General features: G+C 46.2%; 2 protein-coding genes across 4 annotated transcripts in view; both read right to left on the minus strand.

Annotated features, from left to right (window-relative positions):
* Positions 1–23,800, minus strand: part of LOC135391614 (guanylate cyclase 32E-like) — a 548,591-nt gene that overhangs the window by 239,614 nt on the left and 285,177 nt on the right. The window lies entirely within an intron of this gene.
* On the minus strand, positions 13,126–15,261 carry LOC135391613 (uncharacterized). The gene has a single exon (XM_064621931.1). The coding sequence runs from the start codon at positions 14,453–14,455 to the stop codon at positions 13,715–13,717; it is 741 nt and encodes a 246-aa protein (XP_064478001.1). The 5' UTR covers positions 14,456–15,261; the 3' UTR covers positions 13,126–13,714.

Consider the following 23,800-nt stretch of genomic DNA (forward strand, 5'->3'; position numbering starts at 1 on the left):
GCGTATTCCTCTGCGGTAAGTTCTTGGATGTAACGACGTATTCATTAGAGCATTTCACACGCATCAAGGGCCACTTGTGGCGTCAGAACATGTAGTCCGTGTCAGAAAGTTTGTGTGTATATGCAAGGTGCATTAAAGCTATGTAGAGTACTCATCCCCGTGTCGTGCCCTGTTTGGTCTAACTGTCGAGAAGTGCTTGCACACGGGTGATTAACCCTTTTCAAAGCAAAACTTCCTTCAGATCATCGTGATTCATCAACGTCAGAGCGAGTCTCCTAATTTTGTCGGCGTCTGCTTGACAGCGCGTTGACAACACGGTGACCGACGCAGTTCCCCTCAACTGCAGCCTTCTGCACAAGGGAAACCTCAAAGTGGTCTGCGATATGTCATTTACTACAAGAAAAAAAAAACGATTGATCCGGTTGTTACTCAAATCCATCTGGAATACATTTGGAGATGAACGATTTTTCCGATTTGCTAAAACTATCTGTAGGTCGCCCTCCATTCGCTTTTCGAATCGGCAGAATCAGTCGTTTGGTTCGGGCACAAACGATTCGCTAAAACTCCCTAATATGTAACGGGTTACAGAGTAAATTATCCAGACCATGAGCAAGAGCACAACTGTACCTCGCACTCTAAAAATAGTAGTTCACCGCATCGCATGCTGTGCGCCAACCATTGCCACCAGGTGCGGCGGAAAGGGAGGGGGGGGGGGGGGTTGCGGGGTCTACTGTAGACCCCCTGAATTTGTGCAGAAATTTCTCATGAAGGTGAGGCGCCAAAGTGTTATCTCAGATGCCGCATGCGAATAAAATGGCATAAAATTTCGATGTGTGATAATTGATACAAAAAGCGTACGGCCCCATCTCTCTTCGAATCAGAAGCGATAGCCTTATCATTCTTGGCAATCGTTGGCACACAGCGTGCAATGCGATGAAATTATATTTTTAAAGTGCGGAACTATCCCAACCTATGGTCCTTCGTCGCACGTAGCATGCGTCATTCATTTTGTGTGTCTTAGCGGTATGTCTCACGAATACATGCCCTGCCACGGATATAATCTGATTACTTTCAAAATGGATATTTTTTTAATGTCGAAAAGAAATGAACCTGCTCAAGCAACACCATCTAGACGAGAGAAGGCGTCAACGCTTATCCTGTAACGTCAGGGGAATGAGGGCCAACGGGCGCCACGGAACTACAGTGAAGAAATCGCGCGTGGATACAACGTAGTTAATGCGTTCTTCATCGCTTTAAAACAGGATCTATAAAGAAACATTTGGACTACAAACTCTATTCCTCTTTACTTATTTTAAACATAAAGCTAAGGGCTACTAAAAGTTACTGACATTACAAAGGACCTTGCACGCGTATTTAAATGAACAGAAGGAAGTAAACCGAAGGGAGCACCAGAAGACCAGGGAACACGTCCAAGCGAGATAAGAAAGTAAGACATAACAGCCCGCTGAAAACACAAGTGGTGAAAGCAGAATGTCCGGAAACATTCATTCTTCCAGAATTAATTCGGGAACCTATGCTTGGAATTCAGGAACGTTGAAGCTTATTGATCATTTATTGGTTGGGCTAATTGTGACGTGTACATTTAAGCATGTGCACTGTGACAATCACACACACAAAAAAAAAAAGAAAAAAAATGAAAGAACAGCTGACTCGGAGGATAAATTGGTGTGGAAGGAGAATTCCATTTGTGGTTGCTGTTGAGTGCAGACTTTGTCCTCCAGTACACTGGTTGGTTATCACCAGAACGTCGAGAACAAAAAAACGTCGAGAAACTGTTAAGCGGTAACCGCATACGACGATTTCTCGACGGAAAAAACGGCCAACTTTCCCACAGGCACGACAACTCGACGGAAAAACGGCCGGACGAACCGTATGCACAGATTTCCACTGCGGCGGACGGTGGCGCCCTAGCGGGCGTTTCGTTAGTCCGTGTTAAATTTTGACTTCCAATTAACTGATAAATATTTTGCTACACATAGAAAAGTAATCCAGGTATAAAGTGCAATCTAGGCTTCTCTAATTCACGCATCAACGTTCGTGTATGAAACGCAAAGTTCGTTGTCTCCGTCAATCAGTCGTTGTGTCCAGCCTGCAGGTGATCAGGACCGCTGGGAATCAGAGCGAAGATGAACGAAAATGCGTCGTGCGGACGAATAATTACTTCATAGATATAATACGCACCTTAAATGACTCCAATCTTGAAAGCGTCTAACGAGTTTCTTCAAAGACCGAGCAGACTGGTCCTCGCTCCCCGACGTTTCAAAACAAACTGATTTGCCAGTGGTTGCAAGGAACGCATTCTTCCCAAACGTGCGATCCCTCACGGTCACGTGTTCTAGTTATTGCACTTCTTAGATAGAATGATAGTGCTGACCCATTATGGCACTGCTGCATAAGGAAATTTATTGACTGGTATTCGGAATCACGCGAAATATTTTTGCTGCGCATGGAGATCGGGAGAAGGCATTCGTACTCATGCGCCGGAAACACGCGGTACACATGAGGTATAGCTGCTGGACCGCGTTTAAGAGGTACCTAGCCGGTACGGATGGGTCTCGGAGCCCTTGTACCGCTTGAATTTCGCAGTGGTCGCAAACTGTACCTGCTGGTTGAGGACTGTACCTCATGGCCCAGGTGCGGGTCCTCTTTCATGCGGTACGCATCGGGTGCCGGATTTAGAGTGTAGCGTTTGAGTGTGTTGGTCGCCAGCAGGTAAACATGGGTCTCGCCTCTTCAACCGTTCCTTCTCTGCAGCTGTGTGTATTGTGTCATGTCTGCCGTTCTGACGATGGATGGTGCGAGCAGAAATGATTCACATTGTATTTTTGGACGAAGAACGAAAGAGGTGTCGATACAATCTTGACGTAGCAACGACAACGAAACGCGTCTGCAAATGAAAAGCGTTACAATACCCCGGTGCTGGGTAAACACATTTAAAAGAAGGACACAATGAGCATTGTGTTGTGTCGTTCACTTTATCCTCGTTTTACATGTTTTTACACAGCACTGGGGCATTTTAACGCGTTTCATATGTACCACCCTACCCAATTCCTTACACTTAGGCGTTTGCAGGCTGGCGGCTCGGCTATGTGTGACAGGCTCCCCTCGGTCGCGTAGCGAACTCTGAGACGGCACCGCTTTCCAAATCGCGTGTGTGAATGAGCCTTTAAAGCGGCGACAACACGCCTATTCGAAGCTAATAGCCACAGTGCACCTATTCAACTGCAACGCGCAGCATGTTGCGGCTGGAAGGGGCAACGGCCCCATCGTCGTGACGTTGTTATGACGTCTGCTCAGAGCACTGAGATCTCTCGTCAAGGCGGTGTTGGTTCAACCCTGAGCGAGCATTGCTGCCAACGGGGCGAGATGACAATACCATGATGCATGAAAATGAGAATAAAAAAATGAATTAGAAAACGAAAGACGGTGAGTGCAGACGAATGTTCAAGCCTGGTAATTGGAGGGGAATGACAAAGACATCTGCATCGATTAGAGCACTGCACGGGCCGACTTTTCCGGGCCCGACCCGCCTGGGCGCATCGAAAAATAGCCCGGCCCGACCCGGGCCCGGACCTTCATATTTTTATGCGGCCCGGCCCGGCCCGGCCCGGTGACCCAGTGACTAGAGCCCGGCCCGGTCCAGCGTCTAAGCAAATAGAGCCCGGCCCGGCCCGGTGATCCGGCGAGTAGATCCCGGCCTAGTATTTCCAGCCGCGACGTACGCGTTTCTGGCGATTATCAAACAAATTTATAAGTAAATTTATAAGGAGAGAAGACAAACATACAAGTGATGGCGGTTTAACACCGTAACCGCACGAGACCAAATTAAATCCAGAACGCACGGGGCGTTATCGTTACACTGTCAAGATTTTGCGGAGATAGAGCATGCTGTCGACAAACTGCTTCTCCCAGTCCCTATCCCTCTCACCAAGCTTTGCCAAAGTGATTGTGAAATATGTGAGGAGTGAGGAGCAATGTAAAGTGGCTTGGAGAATGTTCTAGAGGGTCGAATCATATGCATAATGCAGTACCCTTTGGTTGTCTTTGCAAAATATGCACAGGAATGACGCAAGCGCATGATGATATGAACTAATGCATCTCCAATGTGTGGAATTAGCTGCGTGGCCCGGCCGGGCCTGACTCTCGGGAACATATTTGTCGGCCCGGGCCCGGCCCGGCCCGCGGTGGTGGCGTATTTTAACGGCCCGGGCCCGGCCCGGCCCGCGGTGCTGGCGTATTTTGTCGGCCCGGGCTCGGCCCGGCCCGGAGCACACAGCCAATAACATGCCCAGCCCGGCCCGCGGGCCGGGTCGGGGGCCCGGGCCCGTGCAGTGCTCTAGCATCGATTATCGAAATCTTTGTCCGTCTTTGATATCTGTATTTTTTCTGTGCATACACATGTAAATCACTATATCTCGATATTCATCTGGATACAATCGATAGTGAAGATGTCGAGGAATTTATCTACATGTACGGTTAAATTATCGATTTCCTTACTCTATGTTTTAATCGACTGTTGTCGGCATTCAGACATCGATATTTCTCGATAGTCAAAATTCTGATATTTTTGTATCTCAATTCGCGGTACTGTGTGCGGTGGTGGTGAAAATGGCCTCACTTACGTTATGTGGCCTCACACGAACAGCTGCCGTTGCAATGACTGATGCAAAAAAGAGGAATGTCCCTTTAAAGCGTGCTTTGTCTGCAGCGCTTAGCACTACCGCGGGGAAGGCTAAGTGTCGTTTTTTTATTTCGTTTTAATTCGGAGATGGATGGGTGTTAACTCCGCGAAACAACTGGGGCTATGAGCGCTGTACAGACCTGGAGAGATGGAGAGAGGGGAGCAGGAAGGAGTGGGGGACGGGGGGTTAGCATACGTCCTGGGCCGATTTCGGGGGGAACCGTGCCCACGTTCATCTCGAAAATCTACCAGAAAACAGAAGGAAAATGTCAGGCGGCACATCTGGTAGTAGTTTTCAAGCCCACTACCTCCCAGCCTTCAGCACGAGCTCGACTACCATCAACGAGGAGACTTCAACAACAATGACAAGCGACGCCATACTGGTCATTTCACGCAATAATTTGGCGCCCCTTCTAGCATACTTGATTCCTCCATGCCAGCATTTCCTCATGACGTCTTGCTCAACCGACACGAGTGTTTTTACTTTATATCGTGCAGCTCCTTTGTTGTCCTGTGCGCACGTGTTCAAGCGTCTCACGGCAAAAACTCGATAAAATTACAAGTATCGATCCACGCATGAATTAACGGAGAGTTACCTATACCCTCATACCTGCTCAGCTGCTCATTATCCCCACCTTCGGTCTCTGTCTCTGACAGCGTCCTAGGGTTCCTGACAATATCATCATACCTGCCTGCTTTATTAATTGGTTTAGCGCACCAACCCTATCAGTTCAGAGTTCTGCTAACTGCTTTTCGGCTACCTGAAAAACGTTCAAACGATGGTTTACGACAACACCGCAGTATGCATCTTTTTGAACATGGAGATGCGTATTTTTACGTGGGCATTCGTAAATGTATATATAGACATTCCTGAGAATCGTGCTGAATCGGATGAGCACCAGCGATGTGCTCTACAACATTCGTTTCGAGTGCGGAAAACAATATATTGGGCAAACGTGACGATGCAGAAATATCAGCATACGCGAGTGCTCCGCAGCCTTAAAAAGTACCCTATCGGGACATCTAACAATATATTGGGGAAACGGGAAGATGCATAAATATCAGCATACGCGAGTACTCCGCAGCCTTAAAAAGTACCCATCGGGACATTTAGCGATGCTCTGTAGAGAATGCTGATGCAATCCCCCGTTTGAAAATACAAGTTTTACACAAAGCAAACACAAAAACAAGAAAATAAATTTTTGGAAGCCTAGTGTACACAAAGAGCCGCGGACAACTATATCAGCAGGCCGTCAACCTTGTTGCTGCCGAAAGACATAGAATAGTTATCATCGCTTCCTTAGCTTTGTTATCTACACGAAGAAGTGAAGAGAAGGAATTGTATTACCCTTATAAACACGTGTCATGTGAAATTAAAACTTCGCAAGTTGCGAGTGTAACGAATCGTGTGTCTTCGTTCTCCCTTCGTCCTAGTCTCGTGCGGTGTTACGATATTTAACCTTGGAGCCTGTACTTTGTTTTCGTCGACGCCACCATAGAGAAGTCATGTGAATGTGTATTCGTGTGCGCATGCTTCACCACATCAAACAGAACAAATTTTTCAACAATGTTTATTGTAGTTTTGCATAAACGTCAAAACACACACTACCGATACACACCGACCTCAACTATAAGGATGGCATTGAAAGAAATGAAGCGCTTGCGAAATGTCTGGCAACTGTCCTTTACTGTCCCCGACAAGCTATTTATCGTCTAGCCCACAGCCATTCCAGAGGCGCCGGGTATCAAAAATTTATATTCCATACGTCTGTGGAAAAAAAAAAACAGAAAAAGAAACACAGAAACAAAATAGAGTATATCAAATTTATCTTGAGGGTACGTATTTTAGTGTCTCGGTCGTTCCAGGACATACGAGCTAGCCATGTAGTCAATGGCCCGCCTGAATAAGCGCTTTCTCGGCCAAAGATCGCCGTCCAAACGCTTCCGTTTCCTTGGCTTTTATTTTCTATCGGCTGGTGCAAATGACACATCACGGGAACAATGTTAGGAATGTAATGCCATGGAAGCAAGGCGCCCTCTTAACTGAACTGTGTTTCTGGCAGCTGGAAACGAATGTGGACCCAAACGAGACACTTTGGAAAGCGGTCAATGGCCACGCGACGGGGTAGAGTGTACGACAGTATATCCCTTCCCTGTTTCTCTCGACTGGCGATATACGCAATTAAAGGGGCGATTTACGCAAAACAAATTATGTTGATGTAAAAAAAAAGGGGGAGAAGATAGAATTAATTACACGACGCATTCGGCTGCTCCCATAAACAAACTCTCCCCTCCTCCGGAAATAAACCCCGCCAGTTTCGCGCACCCAACGTGGAGGCGATAAAACAGATGCAAAAGGAAACTAGCGTTTAGCACTAAACGAACTACAAATGTTTTCATAATGGGCCATACGTTTAAGGGCAAATAACGTCGCGACTGCGATTACGTTAGGAGGGATGGCTGCTAAGCATCATGGAGCGTCCTTTTACATTCTTTTTCGTTTATTTCATAATTTAAGAGCACGGTGTTAAGTTTCTCGAATTTGCACCCAGAGGTACACGTAACACCGGTAGTGTTACATTCATACGACTTCTAACGCAGTAAAACACCTGGTTCGATATCGCATCGTAAACAGACTCCGGCGACTGTCGGACGCGCCGACGTCCCACGCCTTCATTCGCAGTCGCTGCAGTGGCCTCGAACACCATAAAAACCCCCCAAGCCCCGGACACACCCAGACCGCACCTGACTGCACATTATGCTGGTAATTGAATTAAACTAGGTATAAATATCGCTGGCCCAAATAACGAAGTGTTCTAAACACGCACCAAGGGTGCAAAATAGATTAAAAGTGATGTAGACAATACTGCCCGTCTCATTAGCATGTCGTCCATTAGCACCTATGTTGTCGCTTTCATGGTATGTGAATTCGTTCCTTTCAACATTGCCGCATTTACTGAAAGCGCCAAAAGCGCATCGTATCCGGTTATTCTTCCATTAATCCTCTCCATCGCTGAAAGAATGGCAGTTGATGAAATGGCAAGAGCAGTGTGATCACTGTAGCTGCCTTTTCACCAACTGTCACGCTTTTGGCGAATTCGGGTGCTCATTTCGTGTCCATACGGACTCGCGCTCGGAAATTGCTAGACTGGCGCCCACGTTGGATCACGTGACCGTTGCCACGAGAAACATGAGTGCCAGGAATCTAGAGGTTTTAGTCGCTTGCATATCGCTAGGGGAATCGCGGTCACTCGTCTTCGGGTTTCGTCGTCTGCTGACCCACACGAACATCGACGTGCGGGCCAATGCGGGCTATCGCCCCCTGGCATTGCGTCTGTGACGACACCGGGTATAGCTGGGCAACCCGCCGCCAGTTTGTATCGAGGCCGAGCGCTTGTATAAGCGTTCTGTTGGTCCTTCTATATTTCATTATCTCGTCCACTGCTACGTCACGTGCTCTCCATCGGATTGCTTGCCATGGCCTGGTGAAAGAACACTTACTCACGGATGACGCACACGATGTGCCTCTGTGGAATTCATGAAATCACGGCCAGTTACTTGTCTTACTCGCGGATCTATCCGCAATTTAAGCTGTATCGATGAACCAATCCTCCTAGCAGGCCCGTTTAAGGGAAAATCTGCTTATTGCGACGAGAGAAGGCCATTCAGAGACTAAAACGCGCGGAGCGTTGGCTCTAGACGACGAGCAGAATGAGAAAGAATATCGAAATAAGCGCCATTAATCGCACGTACTCAGCGTCCCGCTTGCACGCGAGTCAAAGCAAAGCGAGTTGATGTCGTCCTACCGTACACGCAAACACGGCGACAGCGCTCGTCTCTACAGTGGTGGAGCTGTCACCTAAATGTGGCGCCGTGGAAGCGTTCTTCCATCAAAATAAAAACCTCGATGGATCGAAACCATGCTGTGGCAGTTCGCTTTCTAAAAAGGAAAAATGCGGGCCGCTGGCCACGCGTCATCATCCTCCTTGCCTGGGATGTCCTAATTACCGAATGTCAGGAGAGATAGAAAGTAAGTATGCACGCGGTTTATTTATTTATTTTTTTTTTTTTGAGGGGGAGGGCAGGAAGATTCGGCGAGGCGGAAAGCTTTGGATGTGAGGAAAAGACACCCATTTAAGAAACGTACGGTACCTCAAAGCCGAGTGTGTATCAAGTGTTCCACTCGCAAGCACGAAACAAGGTCATTGTTGATGAGTATGTCTTCTGTCTCACCTTCGCTACGCTGTGGTCCTTCACCCCGGCCTCATATTCCAGGCGAATATTCCAGGTGTCCGGAACTCCGAGCATGGATATTCCCAGGATGTTGGTCTCGGGGTGGGGTTGGTGTCCCGCAGGAAGGGGATGTGACACCCATATTGGCTAGTTTTCTGGATTTTTTAAGCCTTTCTGGCAAGCATTTTGGAGGAGAGGGTTGCAATATTTTTTAGGGGCACTAGGGGACTGTGGCAGCTCCTGGGAAAGTCTATGCAACCGAGTCCCCCGGTCGTGCAGTTGCTGTTTCACTCCAAAAAACATCTTGATATTCGAAATATATTTGGTTCCCCGTATATCCGTTGGAAGAAAAAGCAAACCAGGCAAGTCCCTTCTTCGCGGGCTAACCTCATAGCCTGATTCGACCGCAATGCTATGCACACTGACAAGAGTCCATCAAATCCGAGCAGATGTGTTTGTTCTTCCACATAAATAACGATATGGATGCACGTCGCGCTTAAATTCCCTCGTGTTTTGACAAAGTAAGTTATGCAAACAGGCATCGGCTCTAAACTTACACACACACACACAGTGCCTCACGCAATCAATATCAGGGCATAATAAACTGCATTAACATGCAAATTATGGATAGTGGCTGTTATCTTGGAGTTTGTTTACATTGTGGATCTTCTATTTTGTTTCGAGGACCTCAAAGCAATTAAGTAATGCCATGGGATCGCGTAGAACCAAACCTGCGGGGAGTAATGTCTCGATATGAGGAAGCAAAGAGGATTAATACGGCAACATAATAACTGTGATAGAATTGCGAAGGACACGAAACGAGCTATCGGTGCTTTTTGATCAAACCGGTGTAATGATGTAAGCATCAGCGCCAGTTAAATGCATAAGTATATAATGTTTGCAAATGTATTCATGACCTCCGATACGTGAAGCCCCCAACGGCAAAAACTGCAGCAGAAAAAGACATTCAGTATTCATTGAAAAGCTAGTGGAGATGCTGGAAGTGAGCTCCTATGAACGTTCACCAGCTCGCCCTCATTTTTTGTCAGTTATTTCCGAATAAGAATCTAGCACCCCCTGGCACGTGCGAAATTTAATATAATTTCCATCCCTAGGCTTGCCGAACGGGAGCACATAATGATATTACACAAAACTGGTACTCCATTGTCGAATGAGTGTAGCGTATCCGTTCGCATTGGCTCTGGCACGAGGTGCGTAGTCACAGTAACTGAGGTGCAGTAAAAAAAGAAAAGACAGCAACGTAACAATAAAACTGAAATCAAAAGTGATTGGCCGTAATGTGCTATACGTGCTCTCCTTTTTTTTTCTTTTTTTTTTGGGGGGGGGCGACTTCACAGATTTTCTAAATAACTCCTCTCCTTCCCAGGTCAACTTCGGCGCAGGAGCTTCATGTCGGCCAAATTTATTCGTTGAGCTTAAGTTGAAACGGCATGTGCGAAGACTCTTGCATGTCATTCTTGCACTCACCGTTTGCATATTGGTTGAATTCTTACGACTAATATTCAATTCAATTTCAATTCAATTTTATTAGTAATATTTGCAATACATAGTACACAGTGGGGGCCCCGTAGCATAGCTAGAGGTGGGGCCTCCCGGAAACAATCTGAATATCATATCATATGTGGCGACAACATCAGAACAAGGTATCCAATACAGTATGGGACAAAGCACAATACGCACAAAAGAAAAAGAAGAACAAACAAATTAAATAAATATAAGAAATAAAAACAACTGAGATTGAGCAAAATTGTGACGTTTATGAAGGTGAACAGCGTAGGCGAAAAAACCCATGGCAGAAAAAAGACAAATAGTTGAAAAAGCATGCATGAAAAGAATGTGTATGAATATGAGTAACTAATTCATGAAATGGTTCCTTAAGATGATCCGAAAACGATGGAACGAACGTACTGACTTTAGGTTATCGGGCAAGGCGTTCCATAGTTTGGCAGCAACGAAGGTGAATGTTTGCTTCCCGTAGTTGGTTGTTGTGCGTGGCAGGAGAAAATTACCGGAGCGAGGTGATCTAGATGGAACGACTACTGCAAGACACTGATTGTTGAAGACACCTGACAAATGCTTGTACAGAAGCAGTAGAACGCGGAAATGAAACAGCTGCATGAGTGGCAAAATACGCAGTGATATGAAGAGGTGGCGACTGCTGCATACTGTGGGAGTGAATGTAATGATGCGAATAGCTCTTCTTTGTAAGCGGTTTAGAGACGAGAGATGAGAGATATATGTGGATCCCCATGATGTGATGCAGTAAGAGAGATGGGAATGTATGAAAGCGTAATATAATGACACAAGTGTATGGAGTGGAAAAAAATATTTGACCTTGGATAACGCATGAAGGCCGTAAGCCGCACGACGACATATGTTTGAGATGTGTGATGTGAACTTCAAATGGGTATCTAGCGTTACTCCCAGGAACGTTACCTTGCCAGTAGGTAAAAGAGAGCTACCATTTAGCGTTAAAGTTGGCAGTAGCGGTAGTTTCCTCTGAGGGCTATGGAAGAGAATGAATTCAGTTTTTTTATTATTAATAGTTAGCTTGTTGGTGCGGCACCAGTCAACAACATTAGTAAGGTCCTCATTTAGTTTAGCCTGCAATGAGTTAATGTCATTTTCAGCTAAGAAGATGGTGGTGTCATCAGCGTACAAAATGCACTGTGAGTGAATGGTGGAGCTAGGTAAGTCATTAACATATAGTAAAAACAGTAGGGGACCTAGAATAGAGCCCTGGGGAACACCTCTATTAGTTGTTACGGGTGAAGACAACGCATCATTAATTTTAACCACCTGCGAGCGATTGGACAGATAGTTAGATATAAGTGTGTAAGCAGGACCACAAATGCCATAGCTATTTAATTTAGACAAAAGAATGGTATGGTCAATAGTGTCGAATGCCTTGCTTAAATCGATGAGAACAGCTGCGGTCACTTGGCCCGAGTCGATTGCACCTCTGATCTTGTTAGTAAGTTCAAGTACAGCATATTCAGTGGACGAGTGGCGCCTAAATCCAAACTGGCTCGGCGTGAGCAGATTGAACTTCTCAATGTAATTATTGAGACGAATCACAAGAAGTTTCTCGAAGACCTTGCTAAAAAATGGCAGGATGGCAATGGGACGATAGTTATCGATAAGGGTGGGCTTGCCTTTTTTGTAGACTGGTGTAATTCTAGCAAGTTTTAAAGGAGTAGGGAAAGTGCCGGTCTTAAACATGAGGTTAAAAATGTGTGCTAATACGGGAGCAAGAGTGTGCTTTACAAGTTTGATGTGACTCGAGCAAATACCATCAAGACCAGGAGCGGTATTACGCAGATCTGATATCACGTTTGCTACCTCCTCAGGGGACGTGGGTCGCAAGTAGAAAGAATGATGACGCCTACTCAGAGGTACAAATGGCGAAGTTGCGCAAGTCTGACTGGGTGTTGTAGTGAAATGGATACTGAAAGCGTTGGCGATTTCACTGTCACCTTTTAAAAGATTTTCACCCGAGGACATTTCGGGGGGGAAAGCATGTGCCTTATTTCTGCCTAGAAAATTATTGATGACCCTCCAACTTTTCCTGGGGTCGCTTTTATATTTTTCAATTTCACCAAAGTAATATTCCCTTTTAGCGACCCTAAGAAGAGTGGTTAAATTATTTGAAAAATTCTTGTATCGATTCTTAAGGTTATTGTCATGAGGGTATCTTTTTAACTTCTTGTAGAGATTATTCCTCCTACGAATGGAATTGAGGAGGCCAGTGGTTACCCACGGGTTCACGGGACTACTAAACCTCCCACCGCACCTTTTATATGTTGTGCACCGAGCGCGTGCATTGGTGATGAGGGACACAAAAGCTGCGTAAGCTTCTTCACTGGACTCTAGCTCGTAAATGTCAGACCAATCTGTGGTATTCAGTATCTCGATGTACTTGTCTTGATTGAGAGATGGTTTCAAGAAAGTATTTCGGTTAACCTTAACGTGAAAATCGCAAGTTGCAAAAATAGGATAGTGGTCAGTGATCTCATGGCGTATTACCCCTGAAGCGTGTATGTGGTCGAAATTGGTGAAGATGTGGTCGATAGTGCTGCTGCATGAGTCAGACACCCTAGTTGGAATGTTGACAACGGATGTAAAACCATAGCTAACTAAGCACTCAAAATATTCGGAGCAGGCCGATGCAGATGTATCACCAAGGTTAATATTGACATCACCGAGTAAAAATACATATTTGTTTTCCCGACAAACGGTGCTTAATAACACGTCTAAATAATGACAGAAATCTGTGTAACAAGAGCTCGGAGAGCGATACAAAATACCAATGATAATGTTTCGACGAAGCCCCGAGAAACAACATTTGTCTAGTTCAATCCAAATAGACTCACATTTCTCATTGGCAATATATAAATCTCTTCTCGGAATGTACAACAAATCACTAGAAATGAACACACCAGCACCGCCATGTGGGCTTTCTTTGCGACAAACAAACTCAGAGCAATAACCGGGTATCTGATAAAGGGATGTTTCAGCCTCATTTAGCCATGTCTCAGTGACTCCGATAACCGAAAATGCCAATTTGGAGCTTAACAGCATATTGCCTAGATCATCATGATGTCTTCGAAGGCTACGAACGTTTAAATGAAGAACAGAAAATGCATTTTTAGTGAAACAATCTAGTTCATCAACGGAATAATAATGACAGTCAATTGGCCTAGTCGGCATAACTATCAGCCCATGCACACACAAAAGATACAAAGAGAGCAACTATAATTACTTCATTTTGGACAGGTCATCAGGACTGAGAATACTAACAATTGGGGATGATTCATCTTGCCGGGCGAAAATCTTACCATGCTTCACCCATGCGAATTTCCATTTCATTTCTTTTTTTGCAGCAACAGTCATCCCCAGTAGCTTTTTTAAATCGGGGCACAAGTGCTCGTTGACGTACAGGGGCTGACTGTCAGCGAAGCCAAGATCTAAGGAAGTTAGACGCTTTTTCTTTGATCTTTCGAGGACAGTGTCACGCTTTCCCCTCCGACAAAACTGAACAACAATATTCTGAGTAGGCCCTTTCACTACAGGGACTCGATGACAGACATCAATGTCAGATTCACATATCGGTTCGCCTACTGCTTCGCCGAGCTTCTTTAATATACCAGGGATACATTCACCTTGTATGAAAGGTATCCCCTTGATTTCGATGTTTCTGTTTCTGGAGTACTGTTCGAGCTGGATACTCTTCAGATTTAGATCTCTTAGTTGCGTTTTCATGCCATGACATTCACGTTGCAATGCTTCATTGGCTGACCGTAAGTTACTGTTCTCAACAGACAAGGCTTCCATCTTACTTCTGAATTCTTCAAAATTTTTGTTGAAGAAGTCCATACTATTTTTTAACTCTCGTAACTCGTTGCGTAGCTCCCTTTCCATACCCTCCCTAGCCAACTTTATGTCTTGCTTTATCTCACGCTTCAACTCCTCACAGATCCTTGTTACCTCTTTGCTCATTATTTCACTGGTCGCGGCACAAGTACACGCGGCACAGTAAACACAGTGTTGTTGCGTACAGAACAGTCGTTACAACAGGCGTACTAAGCAAGTGTCAGCAATCAACAGCAGATATTGGTGGTGGCAGTGACAGTCTTACAAGCAGTGCAAGAAGAAGTATAGTAATAACACTGACCTGGAATGCGTTAAGTCCAAAGAGGTTAGCGACGTGTTCTGGTGCTGTCACCACCACCAAAATAAACCAGGACAGTGGGAGTAAGCCGCTTTTGTAGTCTCGGTGCTGACAAGTGATGACGTAAATTCCGGGTTACATTCAACCAGCGCGTGGGCACGGTGCACACGACGATAACCAGAGGCGACAGTAACGATTGTAGGAACCGGCTTCACGCACCAGGCAAAGGTAATGCACGTGTAGACGAGAAGATTACGGTGAATCCGGAACAGCCGGGACGACACAGGCCTCCTGGAATGCGTTAAGTCCAAAGAGGTTAGCGACGTGTTCTGGTGCTGTCACCACCACCAAAATAAACCAGGACAGTGGGAGTAAGCCGCTTTTGTAGTCTCGGTGCTGACAAGTGATGACGTAAATTCCGGGTTACATTCAACCAGCGCGTGGGCACGGTGCACACGACGATAACCAGAGGCGACAGTAACGATTGTAGGAACCGGCTTCACGCACCAGGCAAAGGTAATGCACGTGTAGACGAGAAGATTACGGTGAATCCGGAACAGCCGGGACGACACAGGCCTCCTGGAATGCGTTAAGTCCAAAGAGGTTAGCGACGTGTTCTGGTGCTGTCACCACCACCAAAAAAAAATCTATGAAGTATAGCTATGAAATGACTATGAAAAACTATGAAAATATAGCTATGAAGAAAAAAAAATGGTAAGGTGATTCTGGACGCGTTAAATATTTATACTGCTATAGCCGCGGGATAAAACTCAGACTTCGTTGAACATGATCGAAAGTAACTGTTCTGATCCTGCAACACAAAGAGACTAACACAACCAGACGGCCTCAACCGGTTATCGAGAGATGTGTGGTTCAATACCCGCCGTTTCGACTGGCTGTTTCGACGGCGGTCACATTTCAATTGATAAACTGATGTTCTGAGGCTGGAACAACATAGAAGGGACAGATACAAACAAAGCCTCAACATTATGAGGCTTTGTTTGTATCTGTCCCTTCTATGTTGTTCCAGCCTCAGAACATCAGTTTATCTGTTGTTCAACAGGTGCCGCTTGCGTCGATTTCCGTCGTATGAATGTGTGTATGAGTGAGCAAAAATGTAAGAGTGAAAGGAGGGTGAGTGAGAGTGAGTGGCTGGTTTGTCGTCCCTTCAGATGACGCACCCCGAAAGTCGCTGGAGAGGCGTGTTAGCTTAGCTCAATTGGTAGACCCCTGGATCGGCAATCCAGAAGATGTGGGTTCGATCCCTACAGCTGGCTAACCTTTTCAGTGACTTTCATCTTTCATCACATTTCAATTGTTCATGTTCTTATGCACCTTGAGGCACCCTGTGTTTGTTGGCTCTTTGTGTTTCAGGCTCAGCATAGTTACTTTCCATCGTGTTCACCAAACGCCGCTGTCTCGTACTTGTTTCGTATGTATGTGTGTGTGTATGAGAAGAGATGTTGAAGAGAATGTGAAGAGAGTGAGTGTGCCGCCGGAAGGCAGATGCCAACGTGACGTAATTTGTTTACGCACTGGACCGGTAATCGAGAGATGCGTGGATGCCACTGTCCGCCACTGTCCGGCTTTTTCGACGATTGCCATATTCCAAATGCATTGTGTGCATTTCGATAGGGGGTCAGACCCCCTGACCTCCTCGTCAGCCATTTCACGCACTGTGTCGCGAGAACGTACTCATCGTAATCACCGGAGACTTTAAAGGGGCCGTAAAGAGGTATGCAAGGCGCGCATTTCTCTGCGTTATAGTATTGCAACTTAGGCAGTGAAAGCTCCTTGTAATTACTAGAGCTCAAATAAAAAAGGTGCTTGCATACGGATGAAATATTCACTGTACTCTTTCGCTTTTTACCTCCGCTCTGCGCTCTATCTTTACGTCATTTTGACGTGGCACTCTCCTCACCAATTACGATCAAGGGTTCCACGTATGATTGTATCTGACTCGCGGAAATTGAGTAGATGAATGCGAGTATTATTTCATGATAGGCAAGCCTGAGCGATGGGCAAGACACGTAAACAAACACAAACACGAAGTTGTGTTTGTTTACGTGTCTTGCCCATCGCTCAGGCTTGCCTATCATGGAATTTATCCACCAGCTAGCCTGCATTTACGCCATTCTGTCAAGCGAGTATTATTCGATTCAAAATTTAAAGAGTTACAACCTCAAACTGGAAAAGAAATGCGTTCAGTTTAGATATCACACGAGCACTACATTTTCCGCGCTGTAGTACGCAGCATACCGCGAGCGCAATTGAATATCCGGCGCTACAGTTCCGGAATCTCAGGTGTGCGATGGGTCATCTTCGTCATCTTCGAATGGTTCCGACAACTGGGCTGCCGTACATTGGTTTGAGCCACGCGGCATCGCGTCACCAACTAGCGTGGCTCAGTGGTTAGCGTGCTGGCCATGTCACGTTATGACTCCGAGGCACCCCGGTTCGAATCGCGTCATGTGATAGCACCCGGCGATGTTGACGTTCGCGTCAGAGTTAGGCGCTCAGTATTGCTTAGTCCAGCCGGAGATGTTGGAGATGCCATGACGCTGAATTTAGGAACCACGGAGCGCAAAATGTAGTTCCACACAAACGAACGGAGCACTCCGCCTGACAACTGATAATGAAGCCTGTTTATTGGCTTGACACTTGAAACGTCAAGTCCCTCCAGGAGCGTTGAGCTCGGCCCCCCGTTTTGGACGGCAAAAGGCTACTTAGCCAGGTGACGTGTGCGTGGTGGAGAGAGGCGCGCGGGTTAGCAGCATTTATATGAGTCAATAAGCTGGCAAGAGCCGAACAAAATGTATATTTGGGAATTATGACCTGCGTTCTTTTATGGGGTACCAACATTTGTGAAATGTTTGGCGGCCTGTGTAGGGCCCCTTTAACGTCGACATCAGTGCCCGAAAGAACGCATGGTCTCGCAACCTGCATGTTTTTTAGACGCACCCCTGACGCACCCCTCAACTCGCAACGGTACGTGCGCTGACGTAGTCATGGCAAGAACATTCCCACGGAGTTGCAGTTCTTCGCCTTTCCAACATACTTTTTTTTAATTCCGTGTCAACACCGAGACGCAACTCTCGCTATGAGTGGCATACAGACGTGAACAGATGGAGGGAGGACAGTACGGCGGAGTGGGGGAAAAGGGGGGGGGGTTAGGACGCGTCGTGGGCCGACTTCTGTCGGAACCGTGCCGACGTTCATCTGGAAAATCAGCCGGGAAACCCGAGGAAAACCATAGGAGGCACATCCGGTGGTATATGTTTCGAACCCACCCCCTTCCGGCCTTCAGCACGACCTTGGCTACCACAAACGAGCGTATGCTTTTACCCACTCGGGCATGCTACTGATCCAACATACTTTACAGTCATTAAGGTATGTTGTCGCTCCTTGAATAAAGCAAGTGTGAAAACAGTTGTGTACGTGTGTGTGTGGTGAACACAGCCGTGAAAACATTACGCGAAGATGATGCGGCTCTCGCTGTCACTTCTTCGCACATCGGGGGAGAAAAGCCGTGTTTGTGTGTGTGTGTGTGTGCTGCTGTTGTTGTTTGCTGCAATAAGCAGCTTGATGCGCTGCCCATGGGTGAGTCCATGATTTGTTATTTTCCGACAGAAAGTAATGTACAGGGCTGGTCACGGTACTTCAAAAAAGTATCTTCGATACCCGATACTCGATACCCTCAAAAATTGTATTTCCGATACCGAAACAAGATACAGAACCGAAATTTATTTTCGATGCAGATACCGCATCGTCGATACTTCGATACATCACCGAAATCCCGAATATAACAAAGCTAGTGTTATGCAGAGTTCGAGGTAACTCGTTACCAGTAGCTCGTTACTGTAACTAAGTTCCTTTTTTTCGTAACTTGTAACTTAACTCGGTACTTTTGTGCCATGGAAACTTTCGCAGGAACTCGTTTCTTTTTCAGGTAACTTCGCCAAAGTAACCTAAGCTAAGTTCCAAGTTACTTTTAATTCGCTTTTCACTCACGTCTACCTATTTTCTTGCTTTCTCTCCGGTTCTTTCATGGCATTTTATGCCACGCAGAATGTAATATTCGATCAATGACAGTATTCTATTCAGGGAGTAAGAACCGCTGCCACTGAAATGAAGCTGAACCATTGTGCGCCCACAGGGAGTAAGATGCAAAGCGTACGAATTGTTGGACATATACGAAAACGATCTAAGCGTGCTGCACTCCTCTGCAGGCAACTCAAGGTCGAACTCAACTGCTCATGCGCGCTGCACCTGTGTAGTGCTATTTTGTGTCCGAAGTAACTTGGAAGTAACTCGTTCTTTTTTTTTCTAAGTAACTCCGTAACTGCGAGTTATATTTCAGGCTGAATAACTTCGTTACTAACTTGGTAACTTAACTCGTAACGAGTTCTTTTTGACGAGTTCTTCTCAATCTATGGTGTTATGGTTAGCGAAGTTTACATCACTGAAGTCTCAATATAATAAAGCTGGTAATATGATGAGGGAAGTAAAAAAAATCCGTTATATCTGTAACCTTTAGTGTATTTTTATAGCGCACCCTTTCTGAAAGGGCTTAAACGTATTCGACCGCACGGATTTAATGAAGCTGCACTGTCTAAGCAGCTAGCCTTGTTAGAACTTTAGATTGGACTGAAGCCATGGGTACGTTGAAACGACCGCTTCCATAAGCAGCCTAGCAAAAAAACAATTCTTTAAGATAATGTTCTTCATGTGTACCGGTCTGTGAGCTCTGGACTATGCATACGAATAAACCTTAAACTTTTTTTCTGCCGTTTTTCGTTTGGTACTGCAGTACCTACCCGGTAGCCTCTGACTTTGCTCTGTGCTAAAAGGTGCAAGCGCCGTGGGCTTGGGGAACCGAGCATCTATTTTGGCGATAATAGACGTTTGAAGTTGAACATTCTTCGTTAAAAGCTAGAAGGAAAACAACAAAAAGTAAAAGGAACCATCTAGAAGCCGCGAGCGCGACCCAGAGCACGGCCCGGGGCCACCTTTCCCGGCGACCTTGACGACGGAGCGCGCGCGCGGACGTAAGCTTGGAGCGAATTTATGGTCGACATGCCTACACTGTACTACCGCCTGAGCGAGCGCCGCCGACCCCAAGTCTCACAACAGCCTCAGTATTTGCGTCCTTTTTTTAGTATCCAGTATCGTTAAAATACACGATACACTAAAAATGTATTTTCGATACCGATAAACCGACACTCTCATTTTTAGCACGCGATACCTAATGCCGATACTCAAAGTGTATCGAAAGATAGCATCGAAGCTACATGTATCTTCGATACTGCCCATGACTGGTAATGTATAATAGTATGCGAAGAGGGAGTATGTGAAGCCCGCAAATTAATGGAGTGAGTCAGAGATGGAACTTGCATGAGTACAACCAAGGAACAGAAGTTCGTATGTTAACAGATAATGATTAGCTCCTGGAATTCAAAAGTAACAGAGAGGAACCACGTTTTGGAGGCAGCTCCTCCATGCGGCTTTCTTGGAGCTATTCGTTATCAATTAAATTACTTAATAGACTTCTCTCGCTTTAGTTCTTCTCATGTTACTGCCGTCCCCGACTCATTTATTCACCGCTGTGCAATACAATATTGTATATATACATCTAAAGAAATAAAAAAGAAAAACAAATATATCAAAATTAAGTATATAAAACACGTATGGTATTATTATCATAAGTATGGATTGCGCTCACGTCACGTGGGATGTTCGACAGTGTGGGATGATCCAGCCACTAGCACATGAGCAATGGAGCCGAGACATCACCGACAGGTCTGTTATGTATTCGGTGGATCCAAATTTGTCTTTCTGAGTTTGAGACCGTTTCTCAGGCTATTTTATGTCCCTCCTGCACTGCAACAAAAAAAAAAAAAAAAAGATGAAGAAAAAGAAAAGAAAACGGCGTGCCCGCTATTCTGCATTACCAGGAAGACCGTGGCAGCAGACCCGGAGGTTTCTAATCAATGCGCTTTAATGCGGGGTACACGACGCTTTCACGTGACACTTGTCTTGCGGCAGCAGCATGTCCTGTTCGAAGCTCAGCTCATCGTCTACTTTTTCGCAGGATCTACAGCTGACCGTACCCGTGCTTTAGGAATCTGCCACTTATCATCTGCCCATGTTTCAACTTTTCGGCTGATACGAAGACTGTGGCTACTGGAAATCTCGTTCACACGTGGAAAACAACAATTGGTCTCTGATAACCTACGTCACCACCATCGTGGGAGCTCGTCACACTTGGCTTGCGGCAGCAGCATGTCGTGTTCAGAGCTCGAACGTGTCGCAACCTGTGCCGGCTGACTGGTTCGCTTGGGCAGTCGACGCTCCGTTATAAAGACGGTTCTGGGAGACTAGTCGTATATCTGCAGTATATATCGGCAGTACGACTTCCTAAATTGGACCTTATGAAATTTGATGAAAAAGACATCAGTGGCAACAGTTCTGGAGTCAATTTCAGTCTACGATCCACGACAACCGCAAACTATCTCTTAGCGACAAACTGAATTCTCATTCCACTCGACTTAGCACCATCTTTTCCATCCAGCTGCTTCCAGAATGCATGTCTGGCTTCCGTAAAGGCAAGTGCACTATGGACAGCGTATTAGACCTGGTGACCTTCGTAGAACATGAACGCGCGCAAGGTCGCACCACAGCGGCAGCATTTTTAGACATCAAAAGGGCGTACGACACGGTCAGTTACAGCCACGCCCTACATGATCTGTATAGCCTAGGAATACAAGGTCGGTCTCTGCGGTAGATCGCAGACTACCTTGAAGGGAGGTCAGTGTATGTGCAGACCGAAGACGGGAATAGTGACAGTCATGGCCTCTCAAGCGGGGTGCCACAGGGCGGCGTGTTGGGTCCCCTGCTGTTCAACGTGGTCATGGCGAACCTACCGCAACGGTTGCCGAAGCACGTGCACATTATTATGTACGCCGACGGACATATGTATACGGTGCTCTGACGTGCAGATTCCTGCATTGCGGCAGCGCCTTCAAAATTCGTTAGATTGCACGGTCTCCTTCTCAACGGAGAAGAGCATGGACATATCAGTCGAGAAAACCGTATTTCTTCCCTTCAGTCGAAAGAAAATGAAAACTATTGAACTGAGGCTTGACGGCCAGCCAGTAAGGAGCTTGTCTCATCATCGGTTCTTGTGAGTAATCAGCGACTCGCAGCTCTCGTGGACTGCGCACATTAAACATCTCCAGGAAAGAACCGACGCACGTACCAACATCCTACGGCGCATCAGTGGCTCCCGCTGGGGAATGTCGACAGCGTCTCTTCTCGCCATACATAAAGCACCCATTCGGCAGATGATGGCCTACCATTTGCCCGTACTGCATGGATACTGCATGGGTACTGCATGGATATTTGCCCGTACTGCAATAAGCGACACGTCACCGAGGACGCTGCAAAGCGTATTATCGAAAAGCCTAAAAGTCTGCCTCGGTGTACCTTGTGCAACTTCAAATGTCGTAGCTACAGTAAAAGCCAGCGAACTTCCATTATATTCATTCACGTAAATTCATCAACATGATCGCTCCACATCGCTGTGCTTTACCAAAAGCCCAGTTGACATTAACGGCGGTCGATCCTCCGTGGACACTGCAACTTCCTCGTATCGCGCTGACTGTTCCTGGTGTATATCACCAAAAGGCTTCAACCATCTCTGTCTGTCTCTGATGGAGAGCCATCGTGCTAGGACCGCAGTTTTCACAGACGGGTCGACGTCAACGTCTGGGTCTTCATCAGCGTTTGTTGTACCACAGCAGTAGAGAAGGAATGTCAAGGCTTTCCCCCAGAACATCGTCGACAACAGCGGACTTGGTAGCCATGCAGCTGGCAATGCAGTATGTGGCCGCACGCAGGTGCCCGCGCAATGGGTCATATATTGCGATTCAAAGGCCGGCCTCCAAGCCATAACACCATTCTTGGGAAGTGGCTGTATGGTGCCAATAGTACGGGACATTCTCACCGCATACAAGAAAGCAATAGATACTGGCCACGACATACTACTTCAGTGGATTCCTGGACATGTTGGCATACGGGGTAATGAAGCAGCAGATGAGATGGCGGATATAGCGCACCTATCGTCAACCGAGCACACGGTAACATATTTCTCGTCAGATGTAAAACACATGTTAAAATTGCTGACAGAAGACATATGCAGAAGCCAATGGTTACAAGTCGACAGGCGATCATCCTTGCTTCATCAGATCGACCCGGAGCTGAAATTCCGTGTTCCGTCCAGCAAACCGCGACCTATACAAACACTTTTGCATCGGTTTCGCCTTAACGTTACGTATGGTCAACAGTTTCTCCATAGAGTCGGCATTCTAGTTCAGCAAACTGTCCAGTGTGTGCATCTGTGGGAAACACGGAACACATCGTTGTGCACGGCACAATGTATGCATCCCAAAGAGCAACACTGAAGTCTGCTCTAGCCCGCTTGGACAATAGAACTTTCGATATTGTCAAGGCGCTGGGTGTATGGGAACCCAAGAAGAGAGACGCGGCGTTATCAGCGCTTGTCAACTTCATAGTGAGCAGTGATATGGAATATGAATTTTAGGACCGCATTCTAGGCATGTGTCGTCGAGTTCCCCGTTCCTGTTAGTTTCTTGCAATTCAGTTCACTTCTAGGGGATGTAGCTACGCATGTGCACGTAAAGTTCGGTGACTGGGAGGGGTGACGTCTTTCTATTTTTATCTTTTCATCTTTTCAGTTTTCTTCTCTCTTCATTCATTTCATTTCCTTTGTGGGAGTAGCAGAATTCGTCAGGTGACGAATTCAATATCTTCCGGTTTTTTTCTACAATCAAACTCAAACTCAAATTATCTCATGGCCGCGCTACAAGGAGAAGCTGCCAACGCAGTGAAAGGTTTGCAACTGACGTCCGGCACGTATGAAACAGCAATCAGCATCCTTCGCGATCGTTTTGGGAACGATAATCTCCTGATTCAGGAGCAACTTCGCGGACTCCCGCGGCACGATAAGACGTCTAGCCGAGATAGAACCAGTAAGATCTAGCCGCCAAATATATCTATTGCGCAAGTTGCACGATTCCGTTCAGGCTCACATTCGAGGGTTAGAATGTCTAGGGAAGACAGTGGAGTCATACTGTTCGATGTTGTATTCAGTA

Source organism: Ornithodoros turicata, chromosome 4 (genome assembly GCF_037126465.1).
Source record: "Ornithodoros turicata isolate Travis chromosome 4, ASM3712646v1, whole genome shotgun sequence".
Classification (NCBI taxonomy): domain Eukaryota; kingdom Metazoa; phylum Arthropoda; class Arachnida; order Ixodida; family Argasidae; genus Ornithodoros; species Ornithodoros turicata.

What these genes read in the sequence shown, in the direction of transcription:
- LOC135391613 (XM_064621931.1), bottom strand. Translation starts at nt 14,455, where the DNA reads ATGAGCAAAGAGGTAACAAGGATCTGTGAGGAGTTGAAGCGTGAGATA.